The sequence below is a fragment of the Microchirus variegatus genome (genome assembly GCF_963457635.1).
Source record: "Microchirus variegatus genome assembly, chromosome: 2".
Lineage (NCBI taxonomy): Eukaryota > Metazoa > Chordata > Actinopteri > Pleuronectiformes > Soleidae > Microchirus > Microchirus variegatus.
In genome coordinates this window covers 31,750,164-31,764,253 of record NC_139803.1, presented here as the reverse complement: position 1 = coordinate 31,764,253, position 14,090 = coordinate 31,750,164, and the positions used below count along the sequence as shown (strand labels likewise).

The 14,090-nt window shown below is 41.0% G+C and overlaps 1 protein-coding gene across 1 annotated transcript in view; it reads right to left on the bottom strand.

The window, feature by feature from the left end:
• The window catches only part of slc4a11 (solute carrier family 4 member 11), a gene marked incomplete at its 5' end in the record, with an annotated part of 84,131 nt that overhangs the window by 22,760 nt on the left and 47,281 nt on the right, over nucleotides 1–14,090 (bottom strand). Inside the window, 3 exons of the mRNA XM_083885843.1 lie at nucleotides 3,935–4,058; nucleotides 4,725–4,806; nucleotides 9,483–9,515. Of these exons, the coding sequence (XP_083741969.1) occupies nucleotides 3,935–4,058; nucleotides 4,725–4,806; nucleotides 9,483–9,515 (239 nt within the window). The remainder of the gene's footprint in view (nucleotides 1–3,934; nucleotides 4,059–4,724; nucleotides 4,807–9,482; nucleotides 9,516–14,090) is intronic.

Sequence of the window (14,090 nt, the reverse complement as noted above, 5' to 3'; positions counted from 1 at the left end):
GTGAACTGTTAGATAGTTATGAGATGAACAGACAGATGTTCCTTGCATATATTGTGATTGTTTTTTTTTCTTACTTGTGTAAGGGGCAGATTTAAGAAGAGTCATTCATTTTTATAAGTAATAATATGGACATTTTGTGTTCTTCTTTCCTTTTGTCAATGGAATAAATACATAAATGCACTTATTTGTGTGCATGTTAAGTGCAACATTTCTGTGTTTTAGAAACCCGGAGTCATTTGTGAACCTTTTACATATTTCTCATCCAACCCTTTAATCGAAAATATCTTTTTTTTTTTTTTTTTAGTTTAAAGCCACAGAGTTCACATCAACTTCACTCAAACAGTTCACTGTCTTGGTTTTCGTTGCCATGCCAACATTTGCAGAGAAAAACAACTAACAGGACAAATTCATTATTTATTTAAGAGCCAAAAGACAGGTTTTTTGATGAGGGATTTATCGAAGTTGTGAAGATCACTGGTTTTATTAATGAGGCTGACTGGGAAGAAGAAAAAAAAAACAAGAAACGTGGGTGTGAAAAGTGAGAACACAGAGGGCGCCTTTCACAAACTGGTAAACGAGCGACAAAGACGACAGGACGTGACTGTGTTAAAAGGTGCTTTAAGTGTGTTCCATAATTGCATATTTCCCTTAGAGCAGGGGTGTCAAACTATTGTGTCTAATCGTAATGTGAAATACTATAATATTTTTCACTTCCAAACACCTGTGACTAACTGTTTGTGCCTTTGTAGATCCACTGTGGTCTGTAGGTTGTAATGTAGTGTCTAAATAGCCAATTAAGGCATGTTTTGTAAGAAGATACTCCGAGATCTTGTTGTTTATAGGTTATTATTCTATTATTTTACTGGTCCGGCCAACTTGCGATCAAATTTGCTGTGATTTAATATGATTCAAAAGGGAAAAGTCAAAAAGGAATTCCGTGTTCAGGCACTCGCTGTTTCGTTCTCGCTCGATGGACAGAGACAACAGCGTGTTTTCGTGAACTGTTTGTTTTGAGCGGTAGATGATAAAGATGGAAGTCTCTGTCTTTTGAGAGTTCCCCAAAAAAAACAGGTAAAAGTTTACCAAGAAATCATCTTCAATTTTCTTTTCCCCCAAACAACTCACGTTGAAAATGGAAGTGAATGTGAGGTCTGGTCAGCAAATTTAGGTGAGGGGAAAAGTGCAGGTCGTATGAGAGTGAAAACAACACTCAGAGGGAACAACCACGGCAACGTTTTCATGTAATTGTCTGCGTCAGTTGGAATTTGTGAAAAAGCATTACATCTTCATTAGTCACGCCTCTTGAAAGTGGAAGGTGACTGCACCCTTTGCGACTATTTGCCGATATCCAATATGCCGATAGAGTGCTTGGTCTGATAACCATTAACAATACCAATATAGGCAGAGTATATATGTACATATACATACACATACAGTGTGGAATCTAAAAAAACAAGCCTTTTATTCATCATGATTTGAGTTTGTCCTATTATTTTGAGCCTCCTGAATATGGACAACAATGCATATAAATGCGTATACTTCCTTAATGCATTTTTTTGTTGTTTTGTTTTCGTTCAATCCCTCGTATTAAAGCTCACGTTACTCACTATTTCAAACTCACTGTTGTGTCTTTGTCCAAATATACGTGGCCTTCGCCGTGTGCATATCCAGAAATATTTTTTTTAAAGCCAATATCAGCCGATACTAACGTTGTTTTGAGATTATCACGACATCCCCGACAGCTGTGTCCTGTCTCTGAGTCTGCTTCTGCTCGTGAGTTTAACTCAGTACCGTGAGGAAGAGGAACAGCGTCACAGCAGCTTCATTAAACCACTTCATATAACTTTTAACGACGTCATTATATATTTTTACTTTATAACTGATTACCAATTCACGGAGGTTAATTGTTTCACCCTCGGCTTTTTTCGGACTGACCGTCCGTGTCACGACAGAAAAATCTCTAAATGGCAGCTGATGGAAACGCTCCACCCATCCTTATGCAAGATTACTGCCCAGATGTATTTGCCAACCAAAGGAATTCCTATTATCATTATCATTATGTCGCTTAAAAGATTATTTTTTCTCTACCCCGCCTCACAGAAGCAGAGACCATCAAGAATAACTGAGACATGATAGTGATTTATGTTTACTGCAGGCTGAGATTAATGTCTCTGAGAATGCCATTAGTGGTTGTAATGTCCGCCCGCCTGTGTGACTGGAAATGATGAGGGGAGGAAGACAAACACAGAGGCCAGTTTGTGGAATAAAGAGATAAACAGGACAGCACGGAGGACAAGCTAAAAAAAAAAAAATGTGTGTGCGTGATTGAAGGAATGACAAAAAGTGGGCTGAGAGCTGCCATTTTCGAAGCCTCTCAGTGTGTTAACTGTCCTGTTTTTTTTTTAACAGAACACAATTTGGATGAGAGGGTGGAGCGAAAGGAGGGGATGGAGCTTCCTGTGTGCAACATCTGCTGTCAGTCACACCAAAGGTTTGTGTATTTTACTCCAATAAAGGGATTTTACTGAAGAAATGGAGGCCATGAGCCACAAACTAGTGATTAAGACCAGCAACTAACTACTACAAATAAACTGTGGCAGATTATCTGAGCATATATGGGCAGATTTTTTGATTTTAGACGTATTTGCATCGGCTGCTTTAGTAACAATGTCATTTTGTGGCATATTTTTCTATGTTTTAGTGCCGTGTGCAGTGAGGGGGAGGTGTGGCTCTTATTTCACCATCTCTGACATTATTGTTGTTGTTGTTGTTATTGAGTCAGGACTCATCTGACGAAATCTGATTTCAAAACACCACCAAATATGGTTTAAATAGAAAAAAAATGTGTGTGTTTTTTTTATTCTGTCGAGTTTCCTTTAAAAATAAAAGTGCACATTCTCCTTTTTGCAGAAACCAGAAGGGTAAAAAGGAGGTAGCACTGATCACATGGTGAGTTGATTTGAGTTGATTGATTTTCAGGGATTCTTGTGGCTAAACACACCTCACATGCCCGAGATGAACAACAACAACAATAATAAGTTTAATAAGAGTGTAGCAGGTCCCTGACCTCACTTTTGAATCTGCAAAACCTTCCGACAACTTTTAGCCTAGGTGTGTCTCGCTCATTTACACAAATCGCCAAAATGGACACCAAGATTCCAAATGGCTGACTTCCTGTTGAGCTGAGGCCATGGTTACGGTTGACTTTTTTGTTCGTCTTGGTCTATAACATCTTTCCACTGAGTTTCGAGAAATTAGTTGGAACTCAATGAAAGCCGAAGTTATAGGGCACCTGTTTCGTGGTGAATGTTCGAAATTCGCCAAAAGCAGCAGTTTTGAATCTGCAAAACCTTTTGACAAGTTTTGACCTCTGATGTGTCTAGTACAAATTGGCGTTTTCTTGTTCTTATGTCGGAATGACAAACGTGTTAACGTTAACTCATTGAAATGGACGACTTTTTTGTTCGTCTTGGTCTGTAACATCTTCACACCAAGTTTTGGGAAATTTGGTTGAACTCAATTTTGCCTTTGTTTTCAACTTAGGGGGCGATATAGAGCCCTTGGCTCTGGTAACTATGCCGATATCCGAGACCTGACCTCTCTGCAAAGTTTCAAGATTTTTAATGCACGTTAACGTCCTCAAAAATGACCACAAAGCCACGGAATAATAATAATCTGAAGGATTAGCTATAGAGGGAAAACAAAGGATGTCTAGACTCTAGAGGAAGAGATGACAGATGATCATTGCTCTCATCAGAGTTAAACTTAAATGTCAGTGAGGACAAATATTGTCAATCATATAAAACACAGATGAACACATTATGAGTGAAATATGAACAAGATGGTGGATTAAAAACACAACGCCTCAGTAATAATCCACCAAAGGCTGATAAATGCCACGGATCATTCAGGCCCCTGTGGGGGCGGCAGTTACCATTTTGAGCGGGGCCAGTATCAAGATGACATAGCGGACCTCGCAGCAGTTCTCTCCCCAGTTCTGCGGCCTCTCCAGGCGCGAGATGCACACGTGACGCCTCTGGAGATGCTTCACGTTGCAGCTGGAGGAGAGAGAGGGAGAGAGGAGGAGGGAGGAGGAGGGAGGAGGAAGGAGGAAAGAGGATGTTTTTATAAATGTCAACTGCTCACCTTACCGGCATCGGCCTTCCAATTCCATAGATTAACCTCTTTCTCTATAGCAACAGTTATTCAAATGTGCTGGATGAGTCAATTTTCTCTTTCTCTCTCTCTCTCACTCTCACACACACAGGTTTGTGCACCTATTTTTCTTAGAACACTGCACTGACTTCAAGTGTTGTCTCAAACCTTAACCCTTAAACCAGGTCTTAACCCTGAAAAGGTCAAAGTGAGTGAAAAACATGAACATATACAGTAATGTGTGTACACCCCCCACATTGGTCATTTTGCATGATTCCACTAAAGCTGCAGTAAGTAAGGCTTCAGTAAGGATGAGTCGAAGCTGGAGAAGCTGCCTCAGTGGTAGGAATATATGTTGTACGTGTACCTAGAGCTGCAACGATTATTATTAGTCAACTCTTTTGGTAATTGATTCATCAGTTTGGGTGTTTTTTTTTTTGTTGTTGTTAATGATTAACTAACACTAGTATATTCGATAACGAAGATAGAAAAATATGAACAATTAACTGATGAGCAGAGCTTTTTATAGCCGACAAAACATCAAGTCGGTCAAACGTGTTAGAGCTTACAGGATGCAGAGCCACGACTGCTGGTACTGGACGCCGGTGGCCGTGGCCGTGACGCCCTGGATGGTCTCTGACAGCAGGTGAACTGTGGAGCAAAAAGAGGGGAAAAAAAAGGGTCAGAGGTCAAACACACGTTATCTTAAATGGAGCTCACCGGTCACTGTGATCCTCACACGCTCTCACGTTTTCCTTCCGTGTCATCCCAGCACTGAAAACCACATTCATAACAGCTTCTGTCGTTTAGAATCTGGAGTGTTTTTTTACGAGTTTGACACGAGCCAAATTTTAGCCAAACCTGGTGCCAAAGCCTCTCTCTCCTCTCTCTCTCAGCGTGATGTCTCCATCACAAGAGTCTAAAGAGCTCGCCTCCAGCCTCGGCCGGTGATGGAGGAACGCGGCGCCACGACAGGCGAATAAACGACGTCCGTCCAAACCCCGCCAGAAAACACCGGCGCTCATTTAAAGAGCTGCCGTGTTTATACAAATCATTAAACATGGGAAACAGGCGGCGGCTGAAGCCAGCTTGTTGCTCCCTAATCAGAGGAAATTCCCTCCTGACTTCTCACACTGTGAGAAATGAATAACACTGGGGGGTTTTTTTTATTTGTTTTTTTTTTTAGGTGTGTGTGTGTGTGTATTATTCCTCAGCAGCGATGATTGCCCCCAAACCCCCAGAGAAGATTCGCCGTGCTTCGGCTTGCAATGTCCTCTTTCGCTCATTTGTACTCAGCAAATTACAGGGCGGAAATGTTTTGTGTCTTCAAACAGCGGGAAGCCATGATTCCCATATCATTCCCATTTTTCCTGCCAGTGGTCCTCAAACCCCCCCCCCCTCTCTCTCTCCTTGTGTCCATCTTTGTCTTTCCCTCCGTCACTCTCCCTCTTCTGTCATGCCGTCTCATCAATAAACTATCCTCCATTCATGCCAGAAAATGATGGGCATCACCATGACAACAGTATCACAGTAGCTCAAGGAGTGAGAGAGCCAGGGACGGCAGGATGAGAGAGATGGAGGGCAGACGAGAGACAGCGAGAGAGAGAGAGAGAGAGAGAGAGAATGAACACAGACACAAGTAAAAAAAAAAAAAAAAAAATCAAACGGGAGAAAGGTGCAAGGAAGGACATGACGGATAAAAACGGCAGAGGAAAAACAAAGCACACGACAAACAAGACGGAGATGAAAAGACGAGAGCGACAGAGAAGGAGAGAGAAGTGAAGGAGATGGACTGGGATTCAATTCAATTAATAGCAGCGAGCCTGACAGACATGTAATAATCAAAAACCATCCAATTTCTCATTGATGTGGGGAGGAAGATGGGGAGAGGGGGAGAGAGAGAGTGAGAGATATGCAAACAGACAGAAAGATGAAAAGATAAAGAGAGGGTGAAACCAAAGGAGACAGAGGTTATAGGAGAGAGCAGTGAAGAAATTAAACACACACGCACACACACACACGCGCATGTGGTTCCTGTGGTCGTTCATACCTGAATCAGCCTCCTTCAAATAAACCCTCACTGTCTACTGTGGGACATTTATGTCCTTTAAAGGCCCAGTGTGTAAGATTGATTGTCAGATTTAAAAAAAATATATATATAATTAAATATACTGCATATAAACATGTATATATATATATACAAGTGTGTGTTAAATCGCTTCACAATAACACGTCTTTGTTTTTTGTCGAGCCTGGACACACAAACCAGGCAATTCCCATGACTCACCATTAGAGGTCACTGTTTTCTTCAGACTACATTACATGTCACTTAGCTGACATTTTTTATCCAAAGCAACTTACATTGATCAATTCTCACATCTGAGAAAGGCAAGTAGCATTAAGGGCCTTGCCTAAGGGCGCGCACTGGGTATTAGCTGACCTGCCCTGACCGGGATTTGAACCCCAGCCCTCCACACCAAGGTCTGTGGACTATACCCCTGAGCTGAGTTGAGTTTTATAGCTAAACCTTTAAACCGTTTTTTATTTATCAAGTAAGTTATTTATTTTTATTAGTAAGTAGGACTCTTAACAAAAAACATTCCCTCAATTCGGGGCACATTGGTCCACTTTATACCAAACTGGCAGGACACTGCAGAGCGTCGTCCTTTTGCACTTCACAGTTAAATTAAATTAAATTAAATAAAGTGATGAGATGTTAAAGATGGTGTAAGAGTGGCTTTAGTTTGCCCATGCACATGTTTCCCCCACTTCATCCAAACCCTGCTTATCTGTGCTAATGTGTGCTAGTTATTCACCTGAAATTCTCTGAATTTATTAATGATATAAATATGTATATATACGATACATGAGCAGCTCAGGTGAGCAGACCGTGTTTGATATGTCGGCTGGCCTGATTGATGCGATTCCGTTGCAGAGACTAATTAAGACATGATACTTGTCAGCTTCATCAAGATTTCTACATCGTTTCATCAGCTTTTTTTTTTTTTATGCAAACACGAACGTTTCTCCACAGGAAAGATGAAAAAAAAAGAGAGAGAGAAGAAGAAGAAGAAGAAGAATCAGTCACACGTAGCATATCAAATGTGACAAACTTCAATGGAAACTGATGAAAAAAATGCGACAGAGGCAAGTCTGGACGGCTGGATTTGGCCTCTTTGATCTTTTTTTTTTCCTTTTCTATTTTTTTTTCCCAGTGAATTGTTGGCAAATTCTTTTTAGCTTCATTATCCACGAGTCTCGGTTTTCGGGAAAACAGATTGCAATTTCACTCTTAAATCACATGTGAGGTGAGCGGACACAATTCTACGAACACGCCCAACCGGGGAAAAACATGGTTGTGTTCCAACCGACTAAAATAGATAAATAAATAAATAAAAAGATAGAGAGAATGATGGTTTATTTCTGTCAGTGTGTGTGAAAGGGCCACGAGTCCTTTCAGCCGGGAGACTCTTTACATTATGCTCAGAGGTGACCTCAATAAAACCTCTTGATCTTTTGCTGCCTAAGAGATTAACTGTGGTATCAGCCGATGCCGTACCTGCAACTGAATCCACACACACTAAGGAAACACACACACACACACACACACTCGGAGAAAAGAAAATGGTTCCCTTCAAAGCATGTGGGGCTGTGGTGGTGGTGGTGGTGGTGAAAGCTTTAAAGGAGGGGATTTAAAAAAAAAAAAAAAAACCTTCCGTTACAGGAGTGGCACACCAGACACTTACTGTATGTCAGGGATCCGTCACGACCAATCACGCCACAAATGATGTGATGCGTTCGCATGCTGATGAGAGCGCCACGGGGACTGGGTCAACGTTGCTGGAACCTTAAATCCCCTGTATCCACTTAACGCGGAAATAAATTACCGCCCCCGACATAGCCAAATCAAACATCGCCCTACGTGGATATACTCAAAGTCAAGGATAGTGTACACGACGCCCCAAAGATGAAGTGATCTAAATATAAGAGGTCCTCAACATGAGAGACCTTCTAATTGGTTGTGCTGCGGTCACACCGAACGCCGATTTTCAGATCGTACCGTGCAGTTTTTTTGTGCCACTTTTTGTGAGCGTTCGATCGCCAATTTGCCAGGTAGACCGACTTCCTCGCTGACTCGAGTCACGACTTAAGTCACAAATTTGAGGGACTTGAGACTCGCTTAGACTTGAGTAAAGTGACTCGAAATGACTCGGCTTTACATTAACGTTACAGATAATACAGAAAACTGCTTTTGGGGCCTTTCGTACAAACCTGGCAACCGAGCCACACCGACACCACTATGTCAAATTTAAATCCCACAATGGGAAGTAAGACAGGAAGTCGGTGTTTTGCTATTTTAATCTAAGATAAATCTTAGTGGGTCAAAAGTTTTTTTTTTTTTTTTGCCTGGTATTTGGTTTAATGCAACCAATGTTTTATTTATGTTAATTATATATAGAGATATATCTATATATACAGTATATATATGTATATCTTTTAATAAGCAATTCAGTTGTATGGGACAATGAAGTAGTCCTTACATTGTGTAGGGTGAGTAATATAGTGTTTCTATACTATGTTTTTTTTTTTGGCATATTTAAATGTGGAATATCTGGGAAATCATTTTCTATATTCAAATAACTATAATCTGACATCTTAATCAAGAAATAATAATAATGTGGTTTACTATTTTGCTGTTTTGCAGTTATCGATTAAAGAGCTTCTACATACTGGTGTATTAGCCATTAGAGAAACATGAAATATGATTTTCATAATTATAAATGTCATTATTTGAGGGCATTTGTTACATTAGTTCAGAGGTCCTTGTAACGTTGTCGGAAAACATTTTCTTCTCTTGCCCCAAAGTCAAAGGCATCAATCAAACAATTTGAATGTTATCACTTCAGTCTTAATCTAATGGATTTGATAATTTTCTTTCTCTTTTTTTTAATTTTTTTAATTTTTTAAACATGGTTCCACAAAAAGCCTTGATTAGGCGACGGGAGGACGAGTGCGGGCGGACAACAGTGATCAGTCCGTTGATTGGTAGGGTTAGCTGAAGAGCCACTGATATCTGTGACAGAGAGGACGCCGCTCGCCACCGCGTCTGTAATCATTTGATTTGACTCCATGCATCGACCCAGTCCCGAGTGTACGGAGACGAGCACAAACGGCACATACTGATGGTGATTGGTACAGAAGCACAAAAAAATCAACAACAAAACAAAACAACAACAACGTAAAAAAAAAAAGAAAAGAAAGAACCCCACTGATTGCAGCCTCACGGCGGCTGATGCTGACATTTTCGTCCAATTAGCACAGCTTACCGTCATCAAAGAAAACGAAACTCTGAGACTTGTCTGCTTGTGGGAGGGAAGGAAGAAAGAGAAAAAAGAGAAGAGGGAGGAAGAGGAGAGACCAGAGAGTCAGTGCAGTCACCTTCAACAGGTGACCAAACACACACTCACATATGGAGACACACTTTCAGGTTGGCACAGAAATATCTCCGCGGAGCAGGAGCTTCATTTCCTGCCCTCCTTTACCTCATGCATATTAAATATCATTTTCCAGAGAAAATCCCTCAATGTCTGCTCTTTGTTGGATCTTATCTCGATTACCAGCTATGGGCTATTACCAAAGATTGATTTTTTATCACCGATAGCGGGGCTCACGTGTCCAGTTAGCGCAAAGAAAAACCCAGGAGACGGCAATGAAGACATCAAAAAAAAAAAAAAAAAAAAAAAATCACGCATGGCGTCCATTCCTCACGTGCTCGAATTAATTCCTGCAATTTGGTATTCCGATCATTCCCGCTGAGTGCTATACAGAGAGGTTTTCACAGTCAACGGTCATGGAAGAGATATATTATTACAGCAGAGAGGAAGAGCTGCACCTTTTTCTTGTTGAATGGAGCTAATGATTGTTTGAATATTTACAGCAAACAAGAATCTGCTCTTTAGAAGAGAAGAGGAAACACAAATTAGTAATAGTCTGAACCACGAGATCTCAAGGCCTAACACTTCATTTCTCTCGTTGGCTGGAGGTGTATTCGTAATTCCTCTGAGATCTCACTTCTTTTTTTTTTTCTGTTTTGGAATTTGGACTGGACAAAATATGGATTATTTTTTTCCCTGACAAAGCTGAAAAGATACTCGCTCTGTGCCAGGAGGAGGTGAGCGAAAACTGAAATGGCGTCCATTAGCTGAGGGAGACAATTAGCTGAGGGAGACAATCGCCTTTAATTTGTCACCTGTAAATTTAATCAACAGTTCAATTATGTTAGATTATATCAAATTGTATGAACTGTATCGAGAGAAATATTAATATTCATATAATCAATGAAAAAAAGGTGTTAACCACCAACTTCTCAAGACAAGTCAAGATTCAACTGAACAGTCGCTGTGAGACCATTTCAAAACGCGACGGAACGTAACCACGAAATACCATTGAAATATTAACTACTTCATTTACTGCGATCAAGAAAACACGAAAGACGTTTTTGTGCAAGTGCAGAACGCTAAATCCGATTCCAGACCGACTAAACGTATACATGCAGGAGTAATCGGACTATGAATCGCATTATCCAGGTACGTTAGTCCGAATAACGTTTTTACATGACTTTAATTAAACCAAATGATTGTCTTTGACTAAAATTGGACTTTTAACATGTATGTAGTGACAGCGGACCGTCATAGGTGGAGCAACTCGAGCTTCACCATGACTGTACCATGCTATTTTACTCAGATACCCCAAGAGAAGGGTGCCAAAGAATGGAACTTCAATGGTAGTTTAGGAACAATAGGCATAGCTTGACTCGACTCTACTCGACTCTGGCGAAGGTTCCAAGCGAGTCCATACTAAAGTTTGACGTCGACAGACTGCCGACCACTGATCGGTCAGAGAGTGTCGTCACTGGAAGAGACATGATCGCGACGTCCGACACAAGAATCAAAGCGAACGATGCCGAACTTTAGATCAGTGAAAAAGACTTACAAATCCCAGAAAACATGACGTTAATCTCCAACATTTAGCAAAGAAAAAATTTCTAAAATGTGAGCCGAATGTTCAGTGGTATATCAGTTCACAGTCTGTGAACAAATCTTTTTAATGGACTGATTCTAATGATTCAGTTACACCCAAAACAACAGCTTTACAAGTCGCTAGTTTCTGTGTTTGTGTCTCGCGTAGAAAACAACATTGCGGCAGTTTCGCGCAGCCGTGCTATGATGACTCCGCCCACGTTCAGGAAGAACGAATAAGTCATGGAAAAGGACGTGACTGATACTAGAATCGAGCCGAGTCGTGCTAGAACTGTATCATGGAAAAGCGCCGTAAATGTGACCACGGCGACCCTTTAACCTACAGTTGTGAATAATATCAATATTTATTCAGTGAGTGTGGAAATTTGCAGTTGCACGTATTCACCCGACACAAAAACGACCTCCTTTCGTGAACGTAGTCTCACCGCGAAGCCCGCGCCGCTTCACAATCACAAACATGTGACTGTTTTTCACGGTTGAGCGTTTGATTTCAGTCAAAAAAACAAGGAGAATTATGCAAATGGTGGCAAAGTGCAGAGACGCCAGATCGATCAAAGGTGACAGCTACTTGGGAAGAAATTATGGTACAGTCATCACACAAATAGGGCACACAATCAGTGGCGTGCAGCGTCGCTGCCAACAGCAACACAGAAGAAGAAGAAGAAGAGAGAGAGACAGAGAGAGAGAGAAAAAAATACAATTATACAGTACATCCATCATTACTCAAAATATTGACATTAGTCATTCAGTGGCAGCTGCTCATCATTTCCTTCAGCCTCATGTTATTACTTATAGATTTAAATCATTTCATCATTTTAGTTTTCAAGGGGATTTAGCTCAGGAAACCCTGAGACAAAAAAAAAAAAAGACGGCACAAGTTGGCCTCCAAAAAAAAAATTAAAAATAAATCCACTCCAAGTTGGAGCAGGACTAATTATCTCTGTGGGCTTTCATCTCCTTTCATTTCTGTTCTCCTGCGTTCTTTTCTTTCTCTCTGCGGCCGTGATAATCTGGCCTCCCCTCTCTTTATCTCACAGCTCTACAGTATTACAGCTCCAAATGAGCTGGGTCCGTATCGCCCCGCTGTGACGGAGTGAGCGCAGATACGGCAGAAATTAATACCTGAAGAGATGTGTCCTGTTGATAACATACTTACGTGTGCACCGCCAATGTATTCCCCCGAGAAAAAGTCTTTGTTCCCCCCCTGAAGATGTTTTTCTCCCTCGCTCCCTCAGCTACGTTATTTCGTGTCTTAATATTCATGGTTTTATTTTTGAATTAATATTAAAACCTCATGTCGAAGAGATGAATTAAAAAAAAAAGAAATGCAGCATTAAACGATTCAAAGAGTTCTGTAAAATGTTTATTCACTTTTTTAAAAAACCTGTAAATCTCAGCGGTTGAACGTGTTGAATAACTGTTACATCATTCATCCTCATTTATCCCCATTTCTTCTGCTGAAACTTAATTAATTTCCCAGGAGTGAGTCAAAACTATTCTTTTTGTTACATAATATAATACAAGAAAAACTGAAATGTCTACTTTATACATTAGAAAATAATGGAGAATATATATATGCTAGTAAAGACCAGTGTTTTTACAGTGCAGCGGGAACAATGTCCCAGGGACAATGTCCTTCCACCCAGCAATGAAACAATGGAGGACATAGTCAAACCTCCTGTATCTCACAATACATTCAGCATCGCAAATGAACGTTTTGAATCGTGAGACACGGCAGTCAAGGGCGACAAAACATCCGATTACGACTATGCTGTCTGTTACTGATACGACAACCTTGAGAGTCTACTGCTATCAATATTGGTCAAAATTTACCACGTAGCCATAACCAGCCATTTTTAAAAACAACTACTTTTTCCATAAACAAAATTATTCTTGGCTACTTGTGTGTGGATTTTTATTGGTTTATCACCATTTATAGTTTTGACTCTTTGGCATCCAACTCAGCGAGAGCGTTTGACCAGTATTAAGTAATAGGTATTATAATCTCTTTACGTTTCCACAGCAAAGATCAATATGGACGCAATCTGGCTTTGTGAGTGGCAAACACTGAGCTCTCTGTGGAGTCTACGGGCAGTGTAAATAACTGCCGTGTTCATGTTGCTGTGCATGCTAGCTCTTGGTAAATCTAGTCTGACTCCGTGATTTGCCAAGAGTTAACAACTGTTCTCATCGCTCCATCTTCTTCTACTCACTGTGAGAACGCTTCATGCACGTCTCTTAAATGTTCTCCAGTTCGCCGTCTGTTTTGGCACAACATCTTCACTTTCAGGATGAAAACAGCTGAGTTTTCTGACGTATTGTTTACCTCGGTTGTGTGACGTCAGCTACCGAAGCTCTACATCAATCTATAGCTTATACAAGCTATTTCTGTGTGCCCCTATGCGCCGTGCTACTTCTACCATCAGGGAAAACCTCTAAACGCTGAAATTGCTTCTCAAAGAAGCCACACAGTGTGCAGGAAGCCTTCTTTTTATGAAGACGGCAGCCAGTGAGGGATAAAGAAAACCCTCTGTTCTGTCTCCGTCACCTCTTCATCAGCTTTTTTTCGGGGGCAGAGACACAGTTGAGGAGCTTCAGCCGCCACAGCTTGAGAGTCTCAGAGAGCCATTTGAGAAGCTAAGTGAGTGATCGATGACAGAAGTCAATTATCGCCTCGACGATCTGTCAGAGGGCGGCTGTGCGGAGTCGAGCCTCGTGACCGACCGTCAGCGACGCCGGCTCTCACAGACGCATACATGCGTGCGTGTGACAGGCAGCTAAGAAAAGCCCCGCGTCTATACTCTGTCATTAAACAGTCAGCAAAACATTACATAACAACAAAAACAGCGAGGGTTGATGTAATTAAAGCGATAATAAATATGGATACATACTGCT